This window comes from Bombina bombina, chromosome 3 (assembly GCF_027579735.1).
Source record: "Bombina bombina isolate aBomBom1 chromosome 3, aBomBom1.pri, whole genome shotgun sequence".
Classification (NCBI taxonomy): domain Eukaryota; kingdom Metazoa; phylum Chordata; class Amphibia; order Anura; family Bombinatoridae; genus Bombina; species Bombina bombina.
The window spans coordinates 971,069,127-971,082,287 of record NC_069501.1 but is presented as its reverse complement, the minus strand read 5'-3'; the positions used below and the strand labels follow the sequence as shown (position 1 = coordinate 971,082,287).

The 13,161-nt window shown below is 40.9% G+C and overlaps 1 protein-coding gene across 4 annotated transcripts in view; it reads left to right on the top strand.

Annotated features, from left to right (window-relative positions):
• Window positions 1-13,161, top strand: part of ADCY6 (adenylate cyclase 6) — a 591,281-nt gene that overhangs the window by 545,217 nt on the left and 32,903 nt on the right. For all 4 annotated transcript variants that reach the window (XM_053708058.1, XM_053708057.1, XM_053708056.1 and 1 more), the window contains exons 19-20: window positions 3,971-4,100; window positions 7,713-7,976. In XM_053708058.1, coding sequence (XP_053564033.1) covers window positions 3,971-4,100; window positions 7,713-7,976 — 394 coding nt within the window. The remainder of the gene's footprint in view (window positions 1-3,970; window positions 4,101-7,712; window positions 7,977-13,161) is intronic.

Here is a 13,161-nt window from a genome sequence, read left to right as displayed (position 1 = left end):
TCTTCCAAGAACAAGCTACTAAACATTCCTTTCAAGGGGAAAACGTTGTTTGGTCCTGACTTGAAAGAGATTATCTCTGATATCACTGGGGGTAAGGGCCACGCCCTTCCTCAGGATCGGCCTTTCAAGGCAAAAAATAGACCTAATTTTCGTCCCTTTCGTAAAAACGGACCAGCCCAAGGTACTACGTCCTCTAAGCAAGAGGGTAATACTTCTCAGGCCAAGCCAGCTTGGAGACCAATGCAAGGCTGGAACAAGGGAAAGCAGGCCAAGAAACCTGCCACTGCTACCAAGACAGCATGAAATATTGGCCCCCGATCCGGGACCGGATCTGGTGGGGGGCAGACTCTCTCTCTTCGCTCAGGCTTGGGCAAGAGATGTTCTGGATCCTTGGGCGCTAGAAATAGTCTCCCAGGGTTATCTTCTGGAATTCAAGGGACTTCCCCCAAGGGGGAGGTTCCACAGGTCGCAGTTGTCTTCAGACCACATAAAAAGACAGGCGTTCTTACATTGTGTAGAAGACCTGTTAAAAATGGGAGTGATTCATCCTGTTCCATTAAGAGAACAAGGGATGGGGTTCTACTCCAATCTGTTCATAGTTCCCAAAAAAGAGGGAACGTTCAGACCAATCCTAGATCTCAAGATCTTAAACAAATTTCTCAAGGTCCCATCGTTCAAGATGGAAACCATTCGAACTATCCTTCCTTCCATCCAGGAAGGTCAATTCATGACCACGGTGGATTTAAAGGATGCGTATCTACATATTCCTATCCACAAGGAACATCATCGGTTCCTAAGGTTTGCATTCCTGGACAAACATTACCAGTTCGTGGCGCTTCCTTTCGGATTAGCCACTGCTCCAAGGATTTTCACAAAGGTACTAGGGTCCCTTCTAGCGGTGCTAAGACCAAGGGGCATTGCAGTAGTACCTTACCTGGACGACATTCTGATTCAAGCGTCGTCCCTTCCTCAAGCAAAGGCTCACACGGACATTGTCCTGGCCTTTCTCAGATCTCACGGCTGGAAAGTGAACGTGGAAAAGAGTTCTCTATCCCCGTCAACAAGGGTTCCCTTCTTGGGAACAATTATAGACTCCTTAGAAATGAGGATCTTTCTAACAGAGGCCAGAAAAACAAAGCTTCTGGACTCTTGTCGGATACTTCATTCCGTTCCTCTTCCTTCCATAGCTCAGTGCATGGAAGTGATCGGGTTGATGGTGGCGGCGATGGACATAGTTCCTTTTGCGCGCATTCATCTAAGACCATTACAACTGTGCATGCTCAGTCAGTGGAATGGGGACTATACAGACTTGTCTCCGAAGATACAAGTAAATCAGAGAACCAGAGACTCACTCCGTTGGTGGCTGTCCCTGGACAATCTGTCTCAAGGGATGATGTTCCACAGACCAGAGTGGGTCATTGTCACGACCGACGCCAGTCTGATAGGCTGGGGCGCGGTCTGGGGATCCCTGAAAGCTCAGGGTCTTTGGTCTCGGGAAGAATCTCTTCTACCGATAAATATTCTGGAACTGAGAGCGATATTCAATGCTCTCCAGGCCTGGCCCCAGCTTGCGAGGACCAGGTTCATACGGTTTCAATCAGACAACATGACGACTGTTGCGTACATCAACCATCAGGGGGGAACAAGGAGTTCCCTAGCGATGGAAGAAGTAACCAAAATTATTCTTTGGGCGGAGTCTCACTCCTGCCACCTGTCTGCTATCCACATCCCAGGAGTGGAAAATTGGGAAGCGGATTTTCTGAGTCGGCAGACATTGCATCCGGGGGAGTGGGAACTCCATCCGGAAATCTTTGCCCAAGTCACTCACCTGTGGGGCATTCCAGACATGGATCTGATGGCCTCTCGTCAGAACTTCAAAGTTCCTTGCTACGGGGCCAGATCCAGGGATCCCAAGGCGGCTCTAGTGGATGCACTAGTAGCACCTTGGACCTTCAAACTAGCTTATGTGTTCCCGCCATTTCCTCTCATCCCCAGGCTGATAGCCAGGATCAAGCAGGAGAGGGCGTCGGTGATCTTGATAGCTCCTGCGTGGCCACGCAGGACTTGGTATGCAGATCTGGTGAATATGTCATCGGCTCCACCTTGGAAGCTACCTTTGAGACGAGACCTTCTTGTTCAGGGTCCGTTCGAACATCCGAATCTGGTTTCACTCCAGCTGACTGCTTGGAGATTGAACGCTTGATTTTATCGAAGCGAGGATTCTCAGATTCTGTTATCGATACTCTTGTTCAGGCCAGAAAGCCTGTGACTAGAAAGATTTACCACAAAATTTGGAAAAAATATATCTGTTGGTGTGAATCTAAAGGATTCCCTTGGGACAAGGTTAAGATTCCTAGGATTCTATCCTTCCTTCAAGAAGGATTGGAAAAAGGATTATCTGCAAGTTCCCTGAAGGGACAGATTTCTGCCTTGTCGGTATTACTTCACAAAAAGCTGGCAGCTGTGCCAGATGTTCAAGCCTTTGTTCAGGCTCTGGTTAGAATCAAGCCTGTTTACAAACCTTTGACTCCTCCTTGGAGTCTCAATTTAGTTCTTTCAGTTCTTCAGGGGGTTCCGTTTGAACCCTTACATTCCGTTGATATTAAGTTATTATCTTGGAAAGTTTTGTTTTTGGTTGCGATTTCTTCTGCTAGAAGAGTCTCAGAATTATCTGCTCTGCAGTGTTCTCCTCCTTATCTGGTGTTCCATGCAGATAAGGTGGTTTTACGTACTAAACCTGGTTTTCTTCCAAAAGTTGTTTCTAACAAAAACATTAACCAGGAGATTATCGTACCTTCTCTGTGTCCAAAACCAGTTTCAAAGAAGGAACGTTTGTTGCACAATTTGGATGTTGTTCGCGCTCTGAAATTCTATTTAGATGCTACAAAGGATTTTAGACAAACATCTTCCTTGTTTGTTGTTTATTCAGGTAAAAGGAGAGGTCAAAAAGCAACTTCTACCTCTCTCTCCTTTTGGATTAAAAGCATCATCAGATTGGCTTACGAGACTGCCGGACGGCAGCCTCCCGAAAGAATCACAGCTCATTCCACTAGGGCTGTGGCTTCCACATGGGCCTTCAAGAACGAGGCTTCTGTTGATCAGATATGTAGGGCAGCGACTTGGTCTTCACTGCACACTTTTACCAAATTTTACAAGTTTGATACTTTTGCTTCTTCTGAGGCTATTTTTGGGAGAAAGGTTTTGCAAGCCGTGGTGCCTTCCATTTAGGTGACCTGATTTGCTCCCTCCCTTCATCCGTGTCCTAAAGCTTTGGTATTGGTTCCCACAAGTAAGGATGACGCCGTGGACCGGACACACCTATGTTGGAGAAAACAGAATTTATGTTTACCTGATAAATTTCTTTCTCCAACGGTGTGTCCGGTCCACGGCCCGCCCTGGTTTTTTTTTTTTAATCAGGTCTGATATTTTATTTTCTTTAACTACAGTCACCACGGTACCATATGGTTTCTCCTATGCAAATATTCCTCCTTAACGTCGGTCGAATGACTGGGGTAGGCGGAGCCTAGGAGGGATCATGTGACCAGCTTTGCTGGGCTCTTTGCCATTTCCTGTTGGGGAAGAGAATATTCCCACAAGTAAGGATGACGCCGTGGACCGGACACACCGTTGGAGAAAGAAATTTATCAGGTAAACATAAATTCTGTTATTCCAATGTTGTGCCCATATGGACCTTACCTTCAGCCCTACTAGCTGTGCAGGGTCAAGGAGTGGATGCGAGAGAGCTGTGCATGGTAACCCAATGATGACACAAAGTTAGATTCCAATGCTGTCCTCAAAGAAGTAAGGGAAATCACTATGTCACTATTTTCTTCATTTGTGATTTCAGGGGACAAAGTATTGACATATCCTATAATAATCCAATGCAATATGAAAGATTAGCTACCGGGTAAAGATGGAGCCATGTTGTTGGTATTCTAGATATAATAATATGTTTCTTGTTTTCCTGTAGTGTGCCCAGTAGTAAGATACCTCTGAAGTATGTGACTCCTGTCATCTTGACTGTGTTCGTTCTGGCTCTGTATCTCCATGCTCAGCAGGTGGAGTCCACAGCTCGACTGGACTTCCTATGGAAACTGCAGGTATGGAGAAAAACTGTGTTGTTGCTTATATGACTGTATGACTGTATTCAAAAATAAGGAAAATTAGTTACATATCCATGCTATCTGGAGTAGTTTGATCCACCCCCCTCTTATCAGTGTTTAGCATCAGAAACACTGGCATTGTATTTCAACTGAGTTCACAGCAGCTTATTTGCTTCTAGGCATGCACCAGTAGATAATGAGTTTTAAAGGGACAGTCTAGTCCAAAATAAACTTTCATGATTCAGATAGAGAATATAATTTTAAACAATTTTCCAATTTAATTTTAGCACCAATTTTGCTTTGTTCTCTTGGTATTCTTAGTTAAAAGCTAAACCTAGGAGGTTCATATGCTAATTTCTAAGCCCTTGAAGGCCGCCTCTTCTCTCAGGGCATTTTGACAGTTTTTCATCACTAGAGGGTGTTAGTTCATGTGTGTCATATAGTTAGCACTGTGCTCACGCACGTGGAGTTCCAGTGAGCCAGCTCTGATTGGCTAAAATAGATGTCTGTCAAAAGAACTGAAATAAGGGGGCAGTTTGCAGAGGCTTAGATACAAGGTAATCACAGAGGTAAAATGTGTATTTATATAACTGTATTGGTTATGCAAAACTAGGGAATGGGATTATCTATCTTTTTAAACAATAAAAAAGTATTGCATTCTACCAAATCAAAGGTGGCTATAGATGCAGCCCTAAAAAGAGTTGTGTGGGAGGAGTTAGAGCTGTACAGTTTGGAAACAAAAGAAAGGGTTAATGGCGAGGCACTGCAATATAAATGTGCAAGTAAAGTAAATAAAGTACATATTATATTTTGTCTCTATCCCAACTTGTTTTATGTTCCTTTAAAAATAAATAAAAGGTAAAATCCTTTTTGAAATGAAGCAGACTGTTTTATATCCCTTTAAAGTGACACTGTACACTAGATTCTTCTTTGCATTTTTATAGCCCATCTGGGAGTGTTTTTGTAAAAATGTATAGTTTTGCTTATTTTTATATAACATTGTGCTAATTTTCAGACTCCTAACCAAGCCTCAAAGTATCAGATAATTACTGATGTCTATAGAATCCTGCTTGACCCTGTTTATGTAATGGTTCTTTTCATATGCAGGGGAAGGGGGGAGTTGGGGAGTGTCTGCTCTCCCTGCTTTATCAGCCCCTTTCACTGGGTGTTTCAGCCTAACATCATCAACAGTGCTAAATTGGGAGCTTCTAAGTATGTTTTTTAAAAAGCGCTGGGAAGGAAAGGGACGCATATGTACGCTCCTGTCTAACAAGGCTTGATAAATCGAGCCCATTGTATTTAATGTAATGTTAGGGTTTTGCTTAATGATTCAGATGTTTCCTGCATTTTTTTTTACCAAACTTATGGCAATTGGAAATAATCCTCTCACTCAGATATGATATCTACAGGGATGTTGTGAAGGACATGCAGGGCCGGCTCAAGATATTGTGCTGCAACAGTTGCACGCAAGGGATATTGAGTTTATCGCAGCTGTTTGCATGCGTCGAATGTCACGCATGTGTTACAAGTTGAAAGTAAATGTGATCGATTGAGCGCAATTGAAGCTAAAGCGCGTCAGGATTAACTGTTACGCTCGATTAAAAAGTGTTACAAAACACATCAAAGTTACATTAAAAACTACATTTACACTCATGATAATACTATCTAATAAAATAATAATAAGAAAAAAAATTGCTTTAAAAATTTATAAGGGCTCAGATATGAGGTCTCAGGTTTTATATACTATATATATGTTTATATGTGTGTACATATATATGTATGTATTTATATGTGTATATATGACTTTAGAGACATATATACACATTTAAACACTTAAAGTGAAGGTCACTTTCAGGCCAATGGACTACTGACATCTATTGAATAACATATCAGCATTCTAGTCGCTAACTTTATATTTGTCTTTACATTTTATAAAAAAATTATATATTATAATACTCTCCGTTTGCAGTCCGACTCCTCCCCTCAACCACTTCCTTATTCTTCAGTAGTGTCTGTCAAAAGCTTGTGCACAATATTACCAACAAACTGCGCATGCGTATGTGCAGCCGAATCGCGCATGCGTCAAATGCGATCAAAGAGTTATTGATAAATTATAAGTTCAAATATTCAGGGCATATTCCATATTGGCAATCGGCAAACATGATTACAGAAGAGTTATCAAAAGATTGCTGTAACTTGTAGCACGATCGGTCGGAGTAAAAATATGTAGCCAATTAACAAGCAGGAGGCGGAATACGCATGTGCATCTCATGAACGAGCATGACAGATGTATGACACTATTGAGGGACTAACGCATGCGCATAACTTGATGATGACGTTGCAAAAAAGGGGCTGAATGCCCTGGCGTGGAAACAGACATTGGAGAATTTAAACTTACATTGCTGTCAATCAATGTAACGAAGATGGCGGGCTAAGAAAGTGTAACAGGGGATGAATAGAAAATAAAATATTGACTGTAGGATTCAAAAGTATGCAAAATGATGAATGAACATAAACATAATTTCTAATCAGCTGCAGATTGGCGTGAGCGAGTCACCCGGACATGACCTTCACTTTAAATACATATGTACACATATATAGAAGTGCATTGGAGTCCTTTACAGTCAAGTAAATGAAAACATGTAAAAGCATATTTATGCAATTTTCATATTTAATAATTTATGTGTATTTACTTTAAATATTTCACATTCTAATGTTCTGCACATAGCAAAATATGTTCTATATATTTTTAAATAAATATTCCCACATATATCTGTATATATCTATACCTATATATAATCATCTATATATATATATATATATATATATATATATATATATATATATATATATAGAGAGAGAGAGAGAGAGAGAGAGAGAGAGAGAGAGAGAGATAGATATTTTACCAAAATACCATCATATATATATATATATATATATATATATATATAGAAATATGTATTTCTGAATAAATAGAACATATTCTGCTATATGAAGAACATTGGAATGTGAAATATTAATATTTTCATGTCCAGTTAGAGCACTTGAGAAAATGCAATCAGGTTTGCATGCAAGTAGGGAGTTTTTTTCCCCACTTTTCTTGCTCCGTTGGCTTCAATGGGGGAATACGATATTGGACATTTGTCGGGTTAGACTGCAAGCGAAAACTTTTAACTTTCAACTTGTAACCTGACGCGGAAAAAAAGCTTACATCTAGCGGATTTGGAGTGGGAGTGATAAATAGCGTTCCACTTGTAATCTAGCCCTTAGTGATTTCAGATTCCTGTTAAGATCCAGACTGATCAATACATGATTTGTAATGAATCTACGGTAACTGCCTGAGCAAATTTATCACATTGTGTGGAACATAAAGTAATATTTATGTTTAACCTCCTGCAGTTACGTGAAGCTCAGTGAATCTTAGCTGCAGTTAAATTGGGTTTTTGTTTCTGTAAATTAACTAAAAGTGCATAAAACAGTGTAAAGAGCTCACATTCTGTTTACAGTTAACAACACATTTTGTGTTTACATGAAGTGGAAATGTTTCTCTGTGGGAACCTAACACATGAACCACTGATTCATTACATCTTTCTTCAATTTCCGTTTCAGGCAACAGGCGAGAAGGAGGACATGGAAGAATTGCAAGCTTACAATAGGCGTTTATTGCATAACATCCTTCCAAAAGATGTGGCTGCCCATTTTCTTGCCAGAGAGCATAGAAACGATGAATTATACTATCAGTCGTGCGAGTGTGTGGCGGTTATGTTTGCCTCCATTAGCAATTTCTCTGAGTTCTACGTTGAGTTAGAGGCCAACAACGAGGGTGTGGAGTGTCTGCGTCTGCTCAATGAGATTATCGCTGACTTTGATGAGGTTTGTATAATGCAATGAGGTTAGAAGGTTTGTTTTAAATGGGATCAAACACTTGACATTCATTGATCATTGCTAAATATGTTCATTCTTGGAAAATAGACACCTTTAATTTATAGAACATTATAAAACCTGCTTGTCGGACATAATTTACAGTTTTATAGATCTGGTAAACAACTAAGGGCCAAATTACAAGTGGAGCCCCAATTAGCCATAAATTAAACTATAGTTTAGGGTTTTTTTTGTTTTTTTAAGAGGTATATATATTTTTTTTAATTAAAAAAAAAAAACTGCACTATGCAGTTTTTGGGGGCTAAAGTTTGTGGCGGTGGGGTGTTTTTTTTAAAAAAAACAGCACTGAAAGTGTCTTTGCATTGCAATCTATGGGAACTGTGTGTTCACTGTAAATATATTAAAACTGCTGCCTATTGCTGAGTGACTTACCCCCTTCACTGCGCTTGGGTCTCATGCTGTGTGTCATGCGGCATGAGAACGAGGCTTCCATTGGGGCTTATGGATGCGCACTCTATGTGTGCGGGGGACTTCAATTACCAGCACACATTTGCATGCGCTAGTATTACAAGTGGAGCGCAAATATCTCGCATTAGCTCAATTTTGTGCTCCACTTGTAAGATTTTGTGTATGTAGTGTAAAACTAGATTTATGGGGCCTTTAGGCATTGATGATAAAGCCAATAACCTTGGTTATATTGACTATTTATAAATTAGTTGTTTGATTTTTAAAGAGCTTGCTTAAAGGGACACGCAAGTCAAAATAAACTTTTATGATTCAGATACAACATGCAGTTTTAAGACACTTTCAAATTTACTTCTATTATCAAATTTGCACAGTCTTTTTATATTCACGTTTTTGGGGGAACAAGTTCCTGCTGAGCATGTGCACAAGTCTGTATACTAGTCTGTAATTGGCTGATGTCTGTCATATGATACAGGGGGCCGTAAAATGGGAGAAAAAAATAATTTGTCAGAAAAAAATCTACTGGTTATTTGAAATTCAGAGTAGGTATTAAATCATTGTATTTTTATTATGTACGTGTTAATTATGCAATTCTACTGCATTGAGTGGTCCTTTAAAGGCAAATAGCAAATTTGCTTTATAGATATTTCTCATTCCTCTTCTGTCAGACACTTGCAGACTAGTGGGAAATCACTTTTCTCAGCTACAAATATATATTATACAGTAATGTAGAGTATCAATTATGATCTTCCCAGCCACATAAGACCAGTGTAACCCTTTTAGCAACCCCCCCTCTTCCAAGAAATCCACTTACCCCCCCCCCCCCCCCAGCGGCCTTTCTGATTACCCATGGCATTTTGTAGAGAATCTCCATTCCCTTACATTTTGGTCAAAGCTTCCTTGTGGTCTGGTGAGAAGAGGCCTTAATTAAATGTCATCTTTATTGCATTTTACCTGGCAAATAAGATGAACAAATGTAAATTATGTCAAACTCAGTTTGTGAATTATGTGTGACCTAGTTTATAATGTTATTTCCCTGGGTATGGAAAGTTGTGTGTATATAGAAGTCCCAAGGGAACTCTGATGCATAAGAAGGCACATAGTTAATCTGTCCCTGAGATTCCAGTGCCAATGTGTACAGGGCCTGTGTAAACACAGCTAGAAAGACTTATATTTCTCTTGTAAGGTGTATCCAGTCCACGGATCATCCATTACTTGTGGGATATTCTCCTTCCCAACAGGAAGCTGCAAGAGGATCACCCACAGCAGAGCTGTCTATATAGCTCCTCCCCTAACTGCCACCTCCAGTCATTCTCTTGCAGCTCTCGACAAGCATGGAAGCAGTTAGAGAGATGTGGTGTAATTTAGTTGTTTTACTTCAATTCAAAAGTTTGTTATTTTTAAATGGTACCGGAGTTGTACTATTTTGGTCTCAGGCAGAAAATAGAAGAAGAGTCTGCCTGTGGTCTCTAATGATCTTAGCAGGTTGTAACTAAGATCCATTGCTGTTCTCACACATAACTGAAGAGAGAGGTAACTTCAGCTTGGGGAATGGCGTGCAGGGTATCCTGCTATGAGGTATGTGCAGTCTAAATTTTTCTAGAGAAATGTATATGCTAGAAAATGCTGTTGATACCGAATTTATTTAAGGTAAGCCTGATTACAGTGATTTAATAACGACTAGTATCATGCTTACTGTTAGAGGTAATACTCTTATTATTTTTTCAATTACTGTAATATAAAACGTTTGCTGGGATTGCATAAACGTTTTTTTATATGCTTTTTGGTGATAAGACTTTATTGGGGCCCAGTTTTTTCTTCATGGCTGGCTAAAATTTGCCTAGGGATAGTTTTGTTAGGCCTCTCACTGTGTAGACATGAGTGGGAGGGGCCTAATTTTGCGCCTAAATGCGCATCAGCTTTTGCAGACTGAGACATCCAGTTTCCCTGAAAGAGTTCCATGAATGCTTAGGACCTCTCTGAAGGGTTTTGGTGCTTTCCAAAGTCGTTTGTATGGCAAGGTAGGGCCACAGCAGAGCTGTGGCAATTTGTTGTGACTGTTAAAAAAACATCTATTTCGTTTTTTTGATCCGTTTTGGAAACTAAGGGGTTAATCATCCATTTGCAAGTGGGTGCAATGCTCTGTTAGCCTATTATACACACTGTAAAAATTTCGTTTGATTTACTGCCTTTTTTCACTGTTTTTCAAATTCTGACCTTTTTTTATTTCTCTTAAAGGCACAGTACCGTTTTTATTTTTTGCTTGTTAACTTTCTGTAAAGTGTTTTCCAAGCTTGCTGGTCTCATTGCTAGTCTGTTTAAACATGTCTGACATAGAGGAAACTCCTTGTTCATTATGTTTAGAAGCCATGGTGGAACCCCCTCTTAGAATGTGTACCAAATGTACTGATTTCACTTTAAGTTCTAAAGACCATATTCTGTCTTTAAAAGATTTATCACCAGAGAAATCTGACAAGGGGGAAGTTATGCCGACTAACTCGCCCCATGTGTCAGAACCTTTGACTCCCGCTCAAGGGACTCATGCTCAAGAGGCGCCAAGTACATCTAGCGCGCCCATGGCGTTTACTTTACAAGACATGGCGGCAGTCATGGATAATACACTGTCAGCGGTATTATCCAGACTACCTGGGTTACGAGGAAAGCGAGACAGCTCTGGGGTTAGAAGAAATACAGAGCGTACTGACGCTTTAGTAGCTATGTCTGATACCCCCTCACAATATGCAGAAGCTGAGGAAGGAGAGCTTCTTTCTGTGGGTGATTTTTCTGACTCAGGGAAGAGGCTTCAACCTGATTCTGATATGTCAACATTTAAATTTAAGCTTGAACACCTCCGCGTGTTGCTCAGGGAGGTTTTAGCTGCTCTGAATGACTGTGATACTATTTCAGTGCCAGAGAAATTGTGCAGATTGGATAAATACTATGCAGTGCCTGTTTACACTGATGTTTTTCCAATACCTAAAAGGTTTTCAGAAATTGTTACTAAGGAATGGGATAGACTAGGTGTACCGTTCTTTCCCCCTCCTATTTTTAAGAAATTGTTTCCAATAGATGCCGCCACACAGGACTTATGGCAAACGGTCCCTAAGGTGGAGGGAGCAGTTTCTACCCTAGCTAAGCGTACTACTATCCCTGTCGAGGACAGTTGTGCTTTCTTAGATCCAATGGATAAAAAGTTAGAGGGTTACCTTAAGAAAATGTTTATTCAACAAGGTTTTATTCTACAGCCTCTTGCATGCATTGCCTCGGTCACTGCTGTGGCGGCCTTCTGGTTTGAGTCTCTGGAAGAGGCTTTACAGGTAGAGACCCCATTGGACGATATACTTGACAAGCTTAGAGCACTTAAGCTAGCCAATTCATTTGTTTCTGATGCCATTGTTCATTTGACTAAACTAACGGCTAAGAATTCTGGTTTTGCTATTCAGGCGTGTAGGGTGCTATGGCTTAAATCATGGTCAGCTGACGTTACTTCAAAGTCTAAGCTTCTTAATATTCCCTTCAAGGGGCAGACCCTATTCGGGCCTGGTTTGAAAGAGATCATTTCTGATATCACTGGAAGAAAAGGTCATGCCCTTCCTCAGGATAGGTCTAACAAATCAAGGGCCAAACAGACTTATTTTCGTGCCTTTCGAAACTTTAAGACGAGCGCGGCATCAACTTCCTCTAATACAAAACAAGAGGGAACTTTTGCCCAGTCCAAGTCGGTCTGGAGACCTAACCAGGCTTGGAACAAAGGTAAGCAGGCCAAGAAGCCTTCTGCTGCCTCTAAGACAGCATGAAGGATTGGCCCCCGATCCGTTAACGGATCTAGTAGGAGGCAGACTTTCTCTCTTCGCCCAGGCTTAGGCAAGAGATGTCCAGGATCCCTGGGCGTTTGAAATTGTATCCCAGGGATATCTTCTGGACTTCAAAGCTTCCCCTCCAAAAGGGAGATTTCACCTTTCACAATTATCTGCAAACCAGATAAAGAGAGAGGCATTCTTACATTGTGTTCAAGACCTCCAAGTTATGGGAGTGATCCATCCATTTCCAAAGGAGGAACAGGGACAAGGCTTCTATTCAAATCTGTTTGTGGTTCCCAAGAAAGAGGGAACCTTTAGACCAATCTTAGATCTCAAGATCCTAAACAAATTTCTCAGGGTCCCATCATTCAAGATGGAGACTATTCGTACCATCCTACCTATGATACAGGAGGGTCAATACATGACTACAGTGGATTTAAAGGATGCTTATCTTCACATTCCGATACACAAAGATCATCATCGGTTTCTCAGGTTTGCCTTCCTGGACAGGCATTACCAGTTTGTAGCTCTTCCCTTTGGGTTAGCTACAGCTCCAAGAATCTTTACAAAGGTTCTGGGGTCACTTCTGGCGGTCCTAAGGCCGCGGGGCATAGCAGTGGCCCCATATTTAGACGACATTCTGATACAGGCGTCATATTTCCAAATTACCAAGTCTCCTACGGACATAGTTCTGGCATTTCTGAGGTTGCATGGGTGGAAAGTGAACGAAGAGAAGAGTTCTCTATCCCCTCTCACAAGAGTTTCCTTTCTGGGAACTCTGATAGATTCTGTAGAAATGAGGATTTACCTGACAGAGACCAGGTTATCAAAACTTCTAAATTCTTGCCGTGTTCTTTATTCTACCTCTCGCCCTTCGGTGGCTCAGTGTATGGAAGTAATCGGCTTAATGG